Genomic DNA, 13,114 nt, shown 5'->3' with positions numbered 1-13,114 from the left:
TGTTGTGGTTCTCGCAAGCAGATCAATGGCGGCATGCCCGGAAGTAGAAAATGAATAAACGCTTGCCGATTGGTGGTAAGAACAGCAGGAGGTGGGTGCTAGCAGTGTGACGTAATTGGCCGAATCGACTGTCAATCAAAATTGTTCTATTGCATTGGTTGAGAGCTCTGGTTGAGACAATAGTATCCAGCTGCAGGCTGCCAGACCATACTGGGAGAGGGATAGTGCTACATGGCATGGTGGAATTAATACCATAAACATATTTCTTGATGTTTCCTTTTTTTAAGTAAGTAAAGAGGCCTACAAATACAAACATACACATACAAATATACAGTAGTTTCATAAAGAAATTAAAAAATTACAAAAAAATATATATTAATTTTTATTTTATTTTTAAATAAAAAATTTTGCTGCCACAAATATCGGTATCGGTATCGGCCGATTGTGTTAGTTGAACAATCGGTATCGGTATCGGTGGCAAATTTTCATAGCGGTGCATCCCTAAGTAGTATCGATAAAATCCTAACGATACCCATCTCTAGTTGTAGCGCGCTACATGAAAGCGCATATACCTGTTAGGGTAATAGCTTCACATTCTGCACACCAGCCACAGGCGATAACCTCGTTTGTACACGGCTCAGGCTCATGTGCAAAACTTGCCACCTGAATCTTTACACCTTTACCCTAAAGTAAAGAAAAAACACAGACCAAATAGAGGGGCCAAAGGCCTTGGTACAAGAGCTATTATGTAAAACTTCTGTAAGCTAACACCCAACCCAGCTGTGGACTCAATGCAACGTTTACTTAAACGTAAACACGATACACACAACCCTCTTTACACAATAAAAAAGGCAAAAATTCACTCTAACTACTGCAAGAGGAACGCCGTCTTTTATGAAGAGAGAAGACATAAGTCCTCGACCAAGTTGTAGCTACAGGCCTTGCTAAGTCATACATAATACCGACCAAAAACAATTTTCAGAGAAAACTGCACCACTCCCTAAGCAAGAGCGCAACCCCAGCAGTAGCTGAGGATTTACACCGTATCCCCAAAAAATATAGTGAATCAACACACATTTTGTAAACAAAATCATATTTGGGGGGGGGGGGGGGGGGGGGGGGCAAACCGGGGAATAATTTCACCCACCCCCTCACCACCCCACCCCTGATACGACGCCAAAAAAAAAAACAGTAAAGCTGCACATCATGCACGCCAGCCACAGCCGATAACCTCGTTTGAAAACAGGTTTTGTCCACAGCTCTGCTTATGTGTGAGAACTTGCCACTCGTTATTTTTACCATTACCCTTAAGCAAAGAAAAATAACAAGCTAAGAGAGGGACTCAGGCCCTTGATCACATGCCACTATGTACAGCGCTGTAGGTTAACACCCAGCCAGTTGTGGACTCAGCCACGTTGTCTAAAACATGAACATGAACACACACACAACTTCTCATCATACAACAAAAAAAACCAGTTAATTTGTACTCACGTAAAAAATAACGCTGTGTTTAGGTAGAGAGAAAGACATAAGCCTTGGCCAAATGCTAGAACCTAAGCTATACAAAATAGTGACCAAGACCATTTTCACACAGCACACTTCGTATCTCCAAATGCAGTGAAGTAACATATGTTTTGTTAAACAAAGACATTGTTATTAACCAAAAACATTCGGGAGGGGGAGGAAGGAAGAGTGGGGCAATGTCCTACGGACACCTTACCTGCACCTTGTACGCAGGACGAAATGGCCGCAAACACAGGTTGGTCTACCACGTTGACGAGGCCTCTCGCTGGCGGGGCCAGAAGCGGTGACGGCTGGAGCCTCGCTCCGGCGCGAAGGCCCCCTCCTGCGGCCGGTCATGGCGCAGGCCCGATGACATCTTCTGCCAGAGATGACGCCGTAGTCAGAGTGCCAGGGCCCGCTACCTCCTCACGGCTAGCGCCAATGGTTGTAGCACAAGCTAACAGCTAACTCCAGGCTAACTGATAGCATGAAGCTAACGTTTCTAGCCGAGCGTAGCCGCCAGCTAAGGACTTAGCCTAACAGCTAACTGGCTAACAGTTAGCTTCTACCGGCTATCGATAGCCACCAGCTAACGCAGTAGCAAGCTAAGCGGCTACTACTGAAGCTGTATAACGTGAGAAATAGCGATACAGGCCAACACTTCTGACAGCCGCTGTCTCTTCCTCTTTTTATCCAAAAGAAAAATGGAAAAAGGCAACACACGTCCCTCTCACAGAACGGTGTTTACAAGACACAGCGGCATCGGCAGTAAGCCCCGTTGTACGCGGGCTGCAGCCAACTTGAGCTCGAAGATATTCTCATAATGAAACACCAAGCTCGCATCCTTCGTGCCGGGTGTTTTTGTCTTGAAAAGCGGGGCCAGCGCGGTGGCAGAGGGTATCCGTTTTTCAGAGACCCGGGGAATTGAACCGCAGACTCTGAATCACGGCCCCAGGAAAACAAAGCTATGACTTCACTGAGGAGGAGCACTGTGTTATTGTGGGGCATCAAACTAGAACCCCCTCCACGCCGCTATGAGGGGCAACGAAGGGATTCTAGCCTGGAGCCGACCTTACGCACGCTGCACAGTTGTCCCCTCACAACTGACACACCTGAGGCTTGCGTTGCAAAAACATCACCCGCCCAGGGAGACCGTCAGCTCTCACACAGCCGACCGCCTCCCGAGGCATAGTATCCAGCTGCAGAGCCAGAGACAATGCCGGCGGGGATTGCTCAGCAACGCGCACCCCAATGCGAAGCGCCGGTGGAGGTCAGAATGATCATCATCTTCTAGACTCTCCGGTGGTGAAGACATTATCGCTTTATCTTCTCAAAAAATAGTGAGAGAGAAAAAACAAAGATACAATGTCAACGCAGCTCCTTTACTAACTAACTACTTTTAGCACTAAACTAAAGTGGTGTATACACAAAACTTCTCGTGGTGAAAGTAGGGAAGGAGCTGATTGTATGGCCACGACCCTGCTTGTATAGGAGCGGATGTGGGTGTTATATATGATCTATAACTTCATTCTTCTCTCATGAGTTTCAAAAAAAATTATTTAAATATATTTAAATATTTAAATAATAATCTAAAAGAATCGATAAGAGTATCGATAAAGTACCGAACCGTTAAGCAGTATCGATAAGAGTAGTAGTATTAGGGGTGCACCGATGCTGTGAGTAAATGAGAGATGTGGGATAGACGGGTTTTCTGAGAGTTCATATGATGTTGTTGTCTGAGAAGAACTGATTCTCAAAATGAATGTTTATTATTATTTCTAGAAGCTGTTTCTTATGCTGATGTAGGAAAATTTTTAGGAGTAAATAAAAACTAAGAAAACGAAGCATTCAAAGACATGGATTACCGTGGCAGCGATTGAATCTTCAAAGCATTCAGGTCAGCCCTAATGCACATCTCCACTACTCTTGATAAAACTAGTGCTGAACCAAAACAAATCAAAGTAAAGAAAATGTGGTCGGCTGGGTAGCACAGTGGACTAAGCACTCGCCTACCACTGCAGAGACTCTGGGATCGAATCCAGCTGTCAGCAGTACCTCCGGCTTGGTCAGTCGGCCCTACTAACACAATTGTCAGTGTTAGCGGGTGGGATGCCGGTGGGGTATGTGTCCTGGTCGTTGTAAACTGCGACTCCTACTGGTCGGTTGGGGCGCTTGTTCAGCAGGGAGGGGATCTGGGGGAAATAGCATGAACCTCCGCACGTGTTACGTTCCCCCAGTGAAACTCCTCGCTGTCAGGTGAAAAGAAGCGGCTGGCGACTCCACATGTATTGGAGGAGGCATGTGGTAGTTCTACACCCTCCCCAGGCCGACAGTGGGGCAATGCGCGCAACGACGAGGAAGGGAATTGGCATAACGACTAAATTGGGATGGGAGCAAAAATACAGATTTTTATTTTTTTTTAGTAAAGAAAATGTCATATCCACACAGAGTATATTGCTGTCGTGAGCTTTATTAGCCCAAATCAAACAAACAACATTTTTCCCAGGAATCAATGAAGCCTATCTCGGGCTAAACGTTTGTTTTATTTAGGCTGGTATAACGCAGCGGTATAGTGTGTGCAGACGTTACATTTCTTTACATAGACTACACGTCCACACCCTTGAACCAGGCTCGACTGAACTATGTTTGAATATGTGGGGCATGGTAATTTCACATCTAGGTGTGGAGGAACAATTTGCATGCATGCTTCCCAATTATCTGGATTTATGTCTGAGGTCAAAGCCAACATATTCATTTGTGTGTGTTCTGTAAAAAACGATGAACTATTTATTAGGGCAGTCAAATGCGTTAATTTTGGCAATTCATTTGAAAACCTCAAACGAAAAACAAACAAAAAAAACAAAAAATCATGTTACCATTTTTGACTCCAGCCGCTTCCCATAATTTTTTTATTATTATCTTTTCCCCCCCTCCTTTTTTCGATTTTTCTCCAATCCCACTGTTAGTCGTTATGCCAATTCCCAACCCCCTTCCTGGTCGTTGCGCACCCCCCCCCCTACTGTTGGTCCGGGAGGCCAGAGACTGTCACATGCTTTCCTCCGACACATGTGCAGCCAGCCGGCAGCCAGCCTGGCAGCGCAGGCTCTCACTGGGAGAGTGTAACGTGTGGAAGGTCACACTACCTCCCTCCAGATCCTTCCCTCGCTGAGCAGGCGCCCCGACCGAACTGTAGGAGTCGCTGTTTACAATGCCCAGGACCCACCCACCAGCTTTCCCACCCCTAACACTGCCAATTGTGTTAGTATGAGCGACCAGCCAAGCTGGTAGCAACGCTGAGAGCTGGGCTCGTTGGTGGCGAGCGCCTTGCCCACTACACCACCTAGCCGCCCCGCTTCCCATAACTTGAAAAACAAGTCCTCTGATATGAACAGACATTCCCTAGTACAGTCTACAGCAGGGGTCAGCAATCTTTTTGATACGAAGTGCCATTTTAAAATGTTCTTGTTAACCAGTGTGCCATATCACATTAAGGTTAACATTACGTTTAATTATGACACCACATCAATTATATTCCATCCATATAGGCAACGTGCATAGCAATAGTTTTAATAACCATTTTCCTCTCATAATTATATAAGAGCGCTATACAAGAATGCTGCCATCTTTATGAGATGCTTGCTTGCCATACCTGGACACATTCAGCCTTGTCTGCCTCATCCTTTAAAGAAGTTGGGCCTGGCAGACAGCGCTGCATGTGAGTGTGGAGACCCTGAGCAGACTGTTGACCACATCCTGACCATCTGCCCCCTATACAGACCACCCTCGGAAGCTAGCCTCTTTGATGTGGGACCAGAGTTAAGGGCATGGCTACAAGATACGGAGTTGGACCTCTGACGTTACACGAAAGAAGAAGATCCCCATGCCGAGTTACCTCTTTCACAGCCATTGGCTGGTTGACTGATATATCAGGGATATTTCAGGGTCAGAGCCAATCAGAAGGGTCAGTCTGTTGTTGTTTGACGAACATTGAGTGTTAAACGCCATTTTGAGACCAAACATGAGAAAACTTTAATGCTGCTTTAAAGCGACCGAACCCAGATCTTAAACGGTTCAGCAGAACCCATTGCCGGCGTGGAAGATCGTCTCCTGTGGCGCCATCTCCTGGATCCCAGATGTAGTGGTGGAACGGTACATCTCTTGTGCCGCCTTGTTGTAGGGTTGGCGGGACTTGAGTCTGCTCATAGGTGCTATTGTTGTTGTGGTGTTATGTAGTGTGTGCCAGTCATGCTTCACTGCTTTCCTTGCTAGGGCGAGAGTGGCAGCCTCTCGCCGTAGGCCAGCTGGTGCGATTCCTGCAAGGACTGGCAGCAGGAAGACAGGTGTAGATTTCAGGCATCCAGTGATGATTCGGAGGGCATTGTTAGTAGCCGCATCAACTTTTTTCACGTGTGGGCTTCTGCTCCAGACTGGGGCACAGTACTCCGCTGCCGAGAAGACCAGGGCTTTCGTGGATATCCAAAGGGTCTTGGCAGTGGCTCCCCAGGTTGTACCAGCGAGGCATTGGATCAGCGCAACCCTTGATGTTGTCTTTGCCCTGACATCTTCGAGGTATTGTTTGAAGGACAGTGTCCGATCCAGACGCACGCCAAGGTATTTAGGGGCTTGCTGGGACTCCAGACGCTTGTGGTCAGCGTATACCTCCAGTTCCCTCTTGGCGTCTCTGTTGCAGAGATGGTATGCTGCTGTAACGGTCTTGCCGGTGCTGAGCTGTAGGCGCCACTTTTGTAGATAGGCTACTAGGCATGGGGATGAGAGGACACTTCAACATTTCCAAAAAGGTTCCTCTTTTACACACTTGCTAGTGTGCCATTGGTTAAGATACCACATGCCAATGGTGGCACTTGTGCCTAAGGTTGCTGACCCCTGGTCTTCAGGTTGAGTCCTATCTTTGCGTCATCCTTATCCCACAAAGGAACCGACAGATAAACTCGCCTGTCCAACCAAAGCTAACCGATAAGAAATATTTTCATAAAGTGAATTTTCCTTGACAATCTTGACACATATGTTTGTTATACGACAAGTGTGATATAAGATAGTATATCACAATTGTAGATACATAAAACATGGATTTACAGCTTCTGTTGAGACTGGCAATATAGGCAACTCTAGTTTCTGTCATCTGCCCAGTAAAATGTTGAGTGTGAAAGTAAAGTGGGGAGATTGTTAAAAACAGCTTAGCACAATGAATGGAAGCAGACATGACCGGTTAGCTAGGCATTGTCCAACCAACATCTCTCCCGAAGGCTAACCGGTCATGTCCGTTTCCATTCATTGTGCTAAGCTAGGCTAACATGCAGCCAGATAGCTTTCTACTGAACACACAGAGAGGAAACTGGTATCTATCTTGTTGTCTTTCTCTGGAGAAGATGATAAGCTAATGTTTCCCCAAATGTTGGTGTGTTATTTTAAGCCTTGGCAGAGGTCTGACTCTACTGGGTGCATTCTAATAGTTTCTTATGCATCCCAAACTAGAACTAAATTAACTTCAGACAGCACTCTTTATACGTAATGTTGTACACAAGTTACAATAGCGGAGTTATCTACTGTATGAACTTTGGTACTCGGTGAAAGCTTCTAATAATTCCTAATGCCTAGCCGGCGCAGCATTAATAATACCTAATACCTAGCCGCATTACTGTGGTACCCATGAGAGAGAGGGGGGGGGAGTATATTCAAGAGTTTGTTAGAAGCATACAATTATAAATGTAATAAGTAAGATATTTTGTGTGTAATTAAGATATTGTGTGTGTATGTGTTTGTGTTTATGTGTGTGTGTGTGTGTGTGTGTGTGTGTGTGTGTGTGTGTGTGTGTGTGTGTGTGTGTGTGTGTGTGTGTGTGTGTGTATGTGTTTGTGTGTATGTGTGTGTGTGTGTGTGTGTGTGTGTGTGTGTGTGTGTGTGTGTGTGTGTGTGTGTGTGTGTGTGTGTGTGTGTGTCTGTGTGTGTGTGTGTGTGTGTGTGTGCGTGCGTGTGTTTGTGTGTGTGTATTTGTGCCTTACCACAGCAGGGGAGTTGACCACGGCCAGGTTGTAGCCATAGAGCAGGGAGCTCCCAAAGGAGGTGAGGAATGCTACAGCCAACAGAGATCTGGTCAGTTGCTGTAGAGAGAGAGAGAGAGAGAGAGAGAGAGAGAGAGAGAGAGAGAGAGAGAGAGAGAGAGAGAGAGAGAGAGAGAGAGAGAGAGAGAGAGAGAGAGAGAGAGAGAGAGATAGAGAGAGAGAGATGGGGAGAAATAACAAGTGTGAGCGAAAGAAAGAAGAAAGAAAGAAAGAAAGAAAAGAAAAGAAAGAAAGAAAGAAGAAGAAAGAAAGAAAAGAAGAAAGAAAGAAAGAAAGAAGAAAGAAAGAAAGAAAGAAAGAAAGAAAGAAAGAAAGGCAGGCAGGCAGACAGACAGACAGACAGACAGACAGACAGACAGACAGACAGACAGACAGACAGACAGACAGACAGACAGACACAGGCAGGCAGGCAGACAGACAGACAGACAGACAGACAGACAGACAGAAAGAAAGAAAGAAAGAAAGAAAGAAAGAAAGAAAGAAAGAAAGAAAGAAAGAAAGAAAGAAAGAAAGAAAGAAAGAAAGAAAGAAAGAAAGAAAGAAAGAAAGAAAGAAAGAAAGAAAGAAAGAAAGAAAGAAAGAAAGAAAGAAAGAAAGACAGGCAGACAGACAGATGCTGGGTCAGGGAGGATGTAGAGAGTGCGATGATGTGAGCTGGGGAGCTGCTGTGGGGGTGAAAAGCTGAAAGCAAAATATTAAGGAACATGTAATAATGAAATATAAGGGGGGGTTCTGACGAGGTGTTTGCGGGACAGAGAGTGAGAAGTAGCCGTCGACCGATATACCGGATTGCAGATATATTGGGCCGATATTGGCCCTTTAAAATAATCGGTATCTACCAATATCAAAATTTGGATACTGGCCTGCCGACATTACCATCTTACACATGCTCTAGCGAGCTCAATTTGAACGCTAAACCGGTTTTAATCGCAGTACCGTATGATACTAGAGATTGCAAGGAATGCATAGATACCAACTGTAGCTTACCCGCAAAAGGGGTTAAATATTGTTGCAAAATTCTGCAATATTTTGATAAAGGAATATTTTACATCCAAAAGGCTAGCAATATTTTAAGTATAAATAGTTGATATGAAACTTCCAAGGAATCTATAGATACCAAAAAACTTGGCGAAATATTGCTTCAAAGTTTAGCTACATTTTGACAGGAAGAAATATCGGTCTTATATGTCGGCTATCAATCACCATCAATCAGTACTGTCGGTATTGGCTGAAAACATCCATATCGGTCGATCACTAGTGAGAACAGTGTGTAATAAGTGAACGTGGGGAGCTGACTTAGCATGCAACAAAGTGAAAATGCAAATCATGCAAATTAGTGAACAACACGTCAAACAAGGATAGAGACGAACCTCGTTGCCATTTTCTCCTGGTGATTCTGGTCTTATTTCTACAGACGCACACATCTCTCTTTCTCTCTCACACACACACTATCTCTCATACACACAAGCATGTACACACATACACATGGACATGTACACATATACACACACACACACACACAAGCATGTACACACATACACATGGACATGTACACATGCACACACACACAGCATGTACACACATACACATGGACATGTACACATACACACACACAAATACGCACGCACGCACGCACGCACACACACACACACACACACACACACACACACACACACACACACACACACGCACACACACAAAGTCACAATCACAAGGATTGGGACTGAAAACATGACCTGTACTGTAAATGCAGCAACATTCAATTCAATGCTCACAGAGAAATACATTCTCTGTGAATGTATTTCATAATGGCCCAGCCTTAATTGGCTTGAAATGTAAAGTAGGCTAATTAGGTCTGGTGACCAGTTTCACTGATTTGGCTCAAGTACTACTCATACTGTAAGAGATTATTGTATTGTACCAATATAACCAGGGGAAAGGTGAGCAATTCATTCCTTTGTCACCAGTGTACCACAGACATGGCCTAGGCATAGATCTCACACAGGTCAACCCAGGGAACCAAACCTAAACTTAATTTGGGCTCTAAGTAGTCAGATGCAGTCACTTAACGCTCCCCCACACACGTGAGAAAGGTATATCTTGTGACATAGAATCTGTAGGCTATATCTGTACCTATTTCTAACCATAGCTTATCTTCATTAGGACAGTATGAACTTCAATAAAATATCATTGGGCTATTCAGTCATTTTGCTATGCCATTAGGGGGAATTAAGTTGGACATATCTAGACTTACACTTTACCCTGAATAAAACCTGGCGATTTATTTTTCCTAAGCAGAAATTAAACTATTCTATTCTATTCTATTGTTATATTCTAACTCTGAATGAGTGTTTTACCTAGCCTGCATGGGTAAAATAGTAAATCCATGCAAAGCCAACAATCAATGCATTACCATAACATTGTAACAAATAAAACAACAAAATAAAAAATGAATAAATTAACTAAAATAGCTACTGTGTAGATGTAACAGCTGTTGTCTGACGAAAAGAAATGCAGCATACATTGATAGGCCTAGGCTATGTCTTAATGATGAATGGTTAATAAAAGCAATGATCAACTTACCGAAGAACTTTTCCCCTGCGACGTTAATAAAACTTCTTCAGCCATTTATAAATCTCCCATAGAGTTCCAAGTTGTTACGTTTATGCGGGCGAGTAAACGAAAATAGCTAAACTACTTCTCTCTTGAAGCCACCGGCATCACATCACAGAGAAAGGCATAGTGGAGAAGCAGGCGTGGTCATAGTTTCATACTGTAGTTGGTCAAAGAGGACAAACCCCAGCGCAGGTTACAGAACTTCGGTCGGTTAATTTACGGCGTGTTGGACCTCCCCTCCTCCGAGCCGCCGTGCCATGGCGGAGCTAAACAAGCAGAGCCCACTGTCATCACATGACGGGGAGCAACGTGATGTCGTAGAGAAAGACTGCTGAAATCAATTAGTTAAGTGAATTTACAACGCCCTTAGACAGGATGGACAGAGGAGGCGAGAGAGGAGAGGCGAGAGGATATGAGAGGAGAGGAGAGGAGAGGAGAGGAGAGGAGAGGAGAGGAGAGGAGAGGAGAGGGGAGGGGAGAGAAGAGGAGAGGAGAGGAGAGGAGAGGAGAGGAGAGGAGAGGAGAGGAGAGGAGAGGAGAGGAGAGGAGAGGAGAGGAGAAGAGCTAGGAGATGAGAGGAAAAGAGAGGAGAGAAGATAGGAGAAGAGAGGGGAGGGGAGGGGAGGAGACGAGAGGAGAGGAGACTAGTGAGGAGAGGAGAAGAGAGGACAGGAGACTACTGAGGAGATTTATTGATTGATTGATAGATTGAAAACGTTATTAACATATTGCAGAATGGGTACAGTACAGTACAGCTCAATACATACAATTGTTAAGGGGATGCAGACCAGAGAAATACTTTCATCTTGTTTACATCAGGGTCCCCCATTTTCAATTCATCATAACATATATGACATACATGACATACAGATAGACAGTACTGCTACATCTATACATTTATGACATACCAGATTTGCAAATACAGTACTGTTTGTGATACAAAAAGAGTCTATGAGAAGAGAGTATATACATTTGACATAGAAACTGTACATTGGAGGAGAGGTGAAGAGAGGCCATGAGATACTGTGGAGAAGAGGAGAGAGGAGAGGGGAGGAGAAAGGAGAGGAGACGGCTGAGGAGAGGACAGGAGACTATTGAGGAGAGGAGAAGAGATTACTGAGGAGAAGAGAGCAGAGGAGAGGAGACTACTGAGGAGAAGAGGAGAGAGGAGAGGGGAGGAGAAAGGAGAGGAGACGGCTGAGGAGAGGACAGGAGACTATTGAGGAGAGGAGAAGAGAGGAGACTACTGAGGAGAAGAGGAGAGAGGAGAGGGGAGGAGAAAGGAGAGGAGACGGCTGAGGAGAGGACAGGAGACTATTGAGGAGAGGAGAAGAGAGGAGACTACTGAGGAGAAGAGAGCAGAGGAGAGGAGACTACTGAGGAGAAGAGGAGAGAGGAGAGGGGAGGAGAAAGGAGAGGAGACGGCTGAGGAGAGGACAGGAGACTATTGAGGAGAGGAGAAGAGAGGAGACTACTGAGGAGAAGAGAGCAGAGGAGAGGAGACTACTGAGGAGAAGAGGAGAGAGGAGAGGGGAGGAGAAAGGAGAGGAGACGGCTGAGGAGAGGACAGGAGACTATTGAGGAGAGGAGAAGAGAGGAGACTACTGAGGAGAAGAGAGCAGAGGAGAGGAGACTACTGAGGAGAAGAGGAGCGAGGAGAGGGGAGGAGACGACTGAGGAAACCAGAACTAGATGTAATGTAATGTTTGACCTATTTGAGCTGACAAGTAGGCTATTAGCTAGATAAATAGATTATACATAATTAAGAATATTACATAATTGTACATTTACACACGGTAATTTAAACCTGTATTTCTACAAATCACTCCTGGATATATGCTCAAGGGCACTTAGGTATTCACAGCTCGAATACAGTGTTCAGAGGATTTTAAATAGTAAACAGTAGCCTATACTGTATACATAGCACTATGTCTACTGAAAGTATTATGCTTTATATTTTTCGATTAGTTTTAATCTCATGAGCTATTATTGATGTAGTTAGTTAGGACTACGTTGATTGAATTGAATCAGAACATAGAACAAATGTCACATTATCACACTCTATGGGCCAACAGAAGCAATATAAATTATTATCTTCTCTTCCATCCATCTCCATACAGACCAGTTTCATAGTATATAGTATAGGCTATAGTCACAGGTACTGGTGTGCATAGACTCTCTTGAGGGGATTGATTGATTGAAAACTTTATTAACAGATTGCAGAATGGGTACAGTACAGCTCAATACATACAATTGTTAAGGGGATGCAGACCAGAGAAAGACTTTCGTCTTGTTTACATCAGGGTCCCCCATTTTCAATTAATCATGAAAAGGGGTGAAAAGTGAACGTGTCACAGTTAAGTTATCTGTGAGTTAAGTCACATACTGTACACACACAGATATACACACACAAACACACACTCAGGCCTAAATATATTATTGATAGCTAACTAAAGATACAATAATATGTGTGTAGCTGCTAGCTGGCTGGCACTTAAATTCCACAGACAAAGCACATTATTTTGCTAGCAGCTAACTAACATTTGCTTGAACTAAAACCAAAGTACTTGGGCCAGCCAGAGGGGCACTTGGGCCAGCCATAGGGGCACTTGGGCCGCGTCTATATTTATCACAGCCGAAGAGTGCAAGAGCGCTTCCGCATTTTGCCCTGATTGGCCCCGGTAACGCCCTCCAAATGCCCATTTTCTTTTCCCCCGCTCAGACGCCCCCAAATGGAATACATGTATATTATCGCGACGCGATAACGTTATTTCCCTGTACATTGCAACGTTAACACAACGCAGCTGTCAACTGTACTTTACATATTATCCAAACGAGGACCACATAACGCCATAACACGCCATAATGTTATTTCCCTGTACATTGTAACGTTAACACAACGCAGCATTTCCCTG

The 13,114-nt window shown here is 44.5% G+C and overlaps 1 protein-coding gene across 1 annotated transcript in view; it reads right to left on the bottom strand.

Annotated features, from left to right (window-relative positions):
- Window positions 1-10,211, bottom strand: part of slc2a15a (solute carrier family 2 member 15a) — a gene marked incomplete at both ends in the record, with an annotated part of 94,323 nt that extends 84,112 nt beyond the window's left edge. The window contains 2 exons of the mRNA XM_084321747.1: window positions 7,524-7,622; window positions 10,167-10,211. Coding sequence (XP_084177873.1) covers window positions 7,524-7,622; window positions 10,167-10,211 — 144 coding nt within the window. The remainder of the gene's footprint in view (window positions 1-7,523; window positions 7,623-10,166) is intronic.
- Between the last annotated feature and the right edge of the window lie 2,903 nt (window positions 10,212-13,114).

The sequence above is a fragment of the Notolepis coatsorum genome (genome assembly GCF_963971535.1).
Source record: "Notolepis coatsorum genome assembly, chromosome: 9".
Taxonomy (NCBI): Eukaryota; Metazoa; Chordata; class Actinopteri; order Aulopiformes; family Paralepididae; genus Notolepis; species Notolepis coatsorum.
The sequence above is the reverse complement of the archived record's forward strand: the minus strand, read 5'-3'. Positions and strand labels throughout refer to the sequence as shown.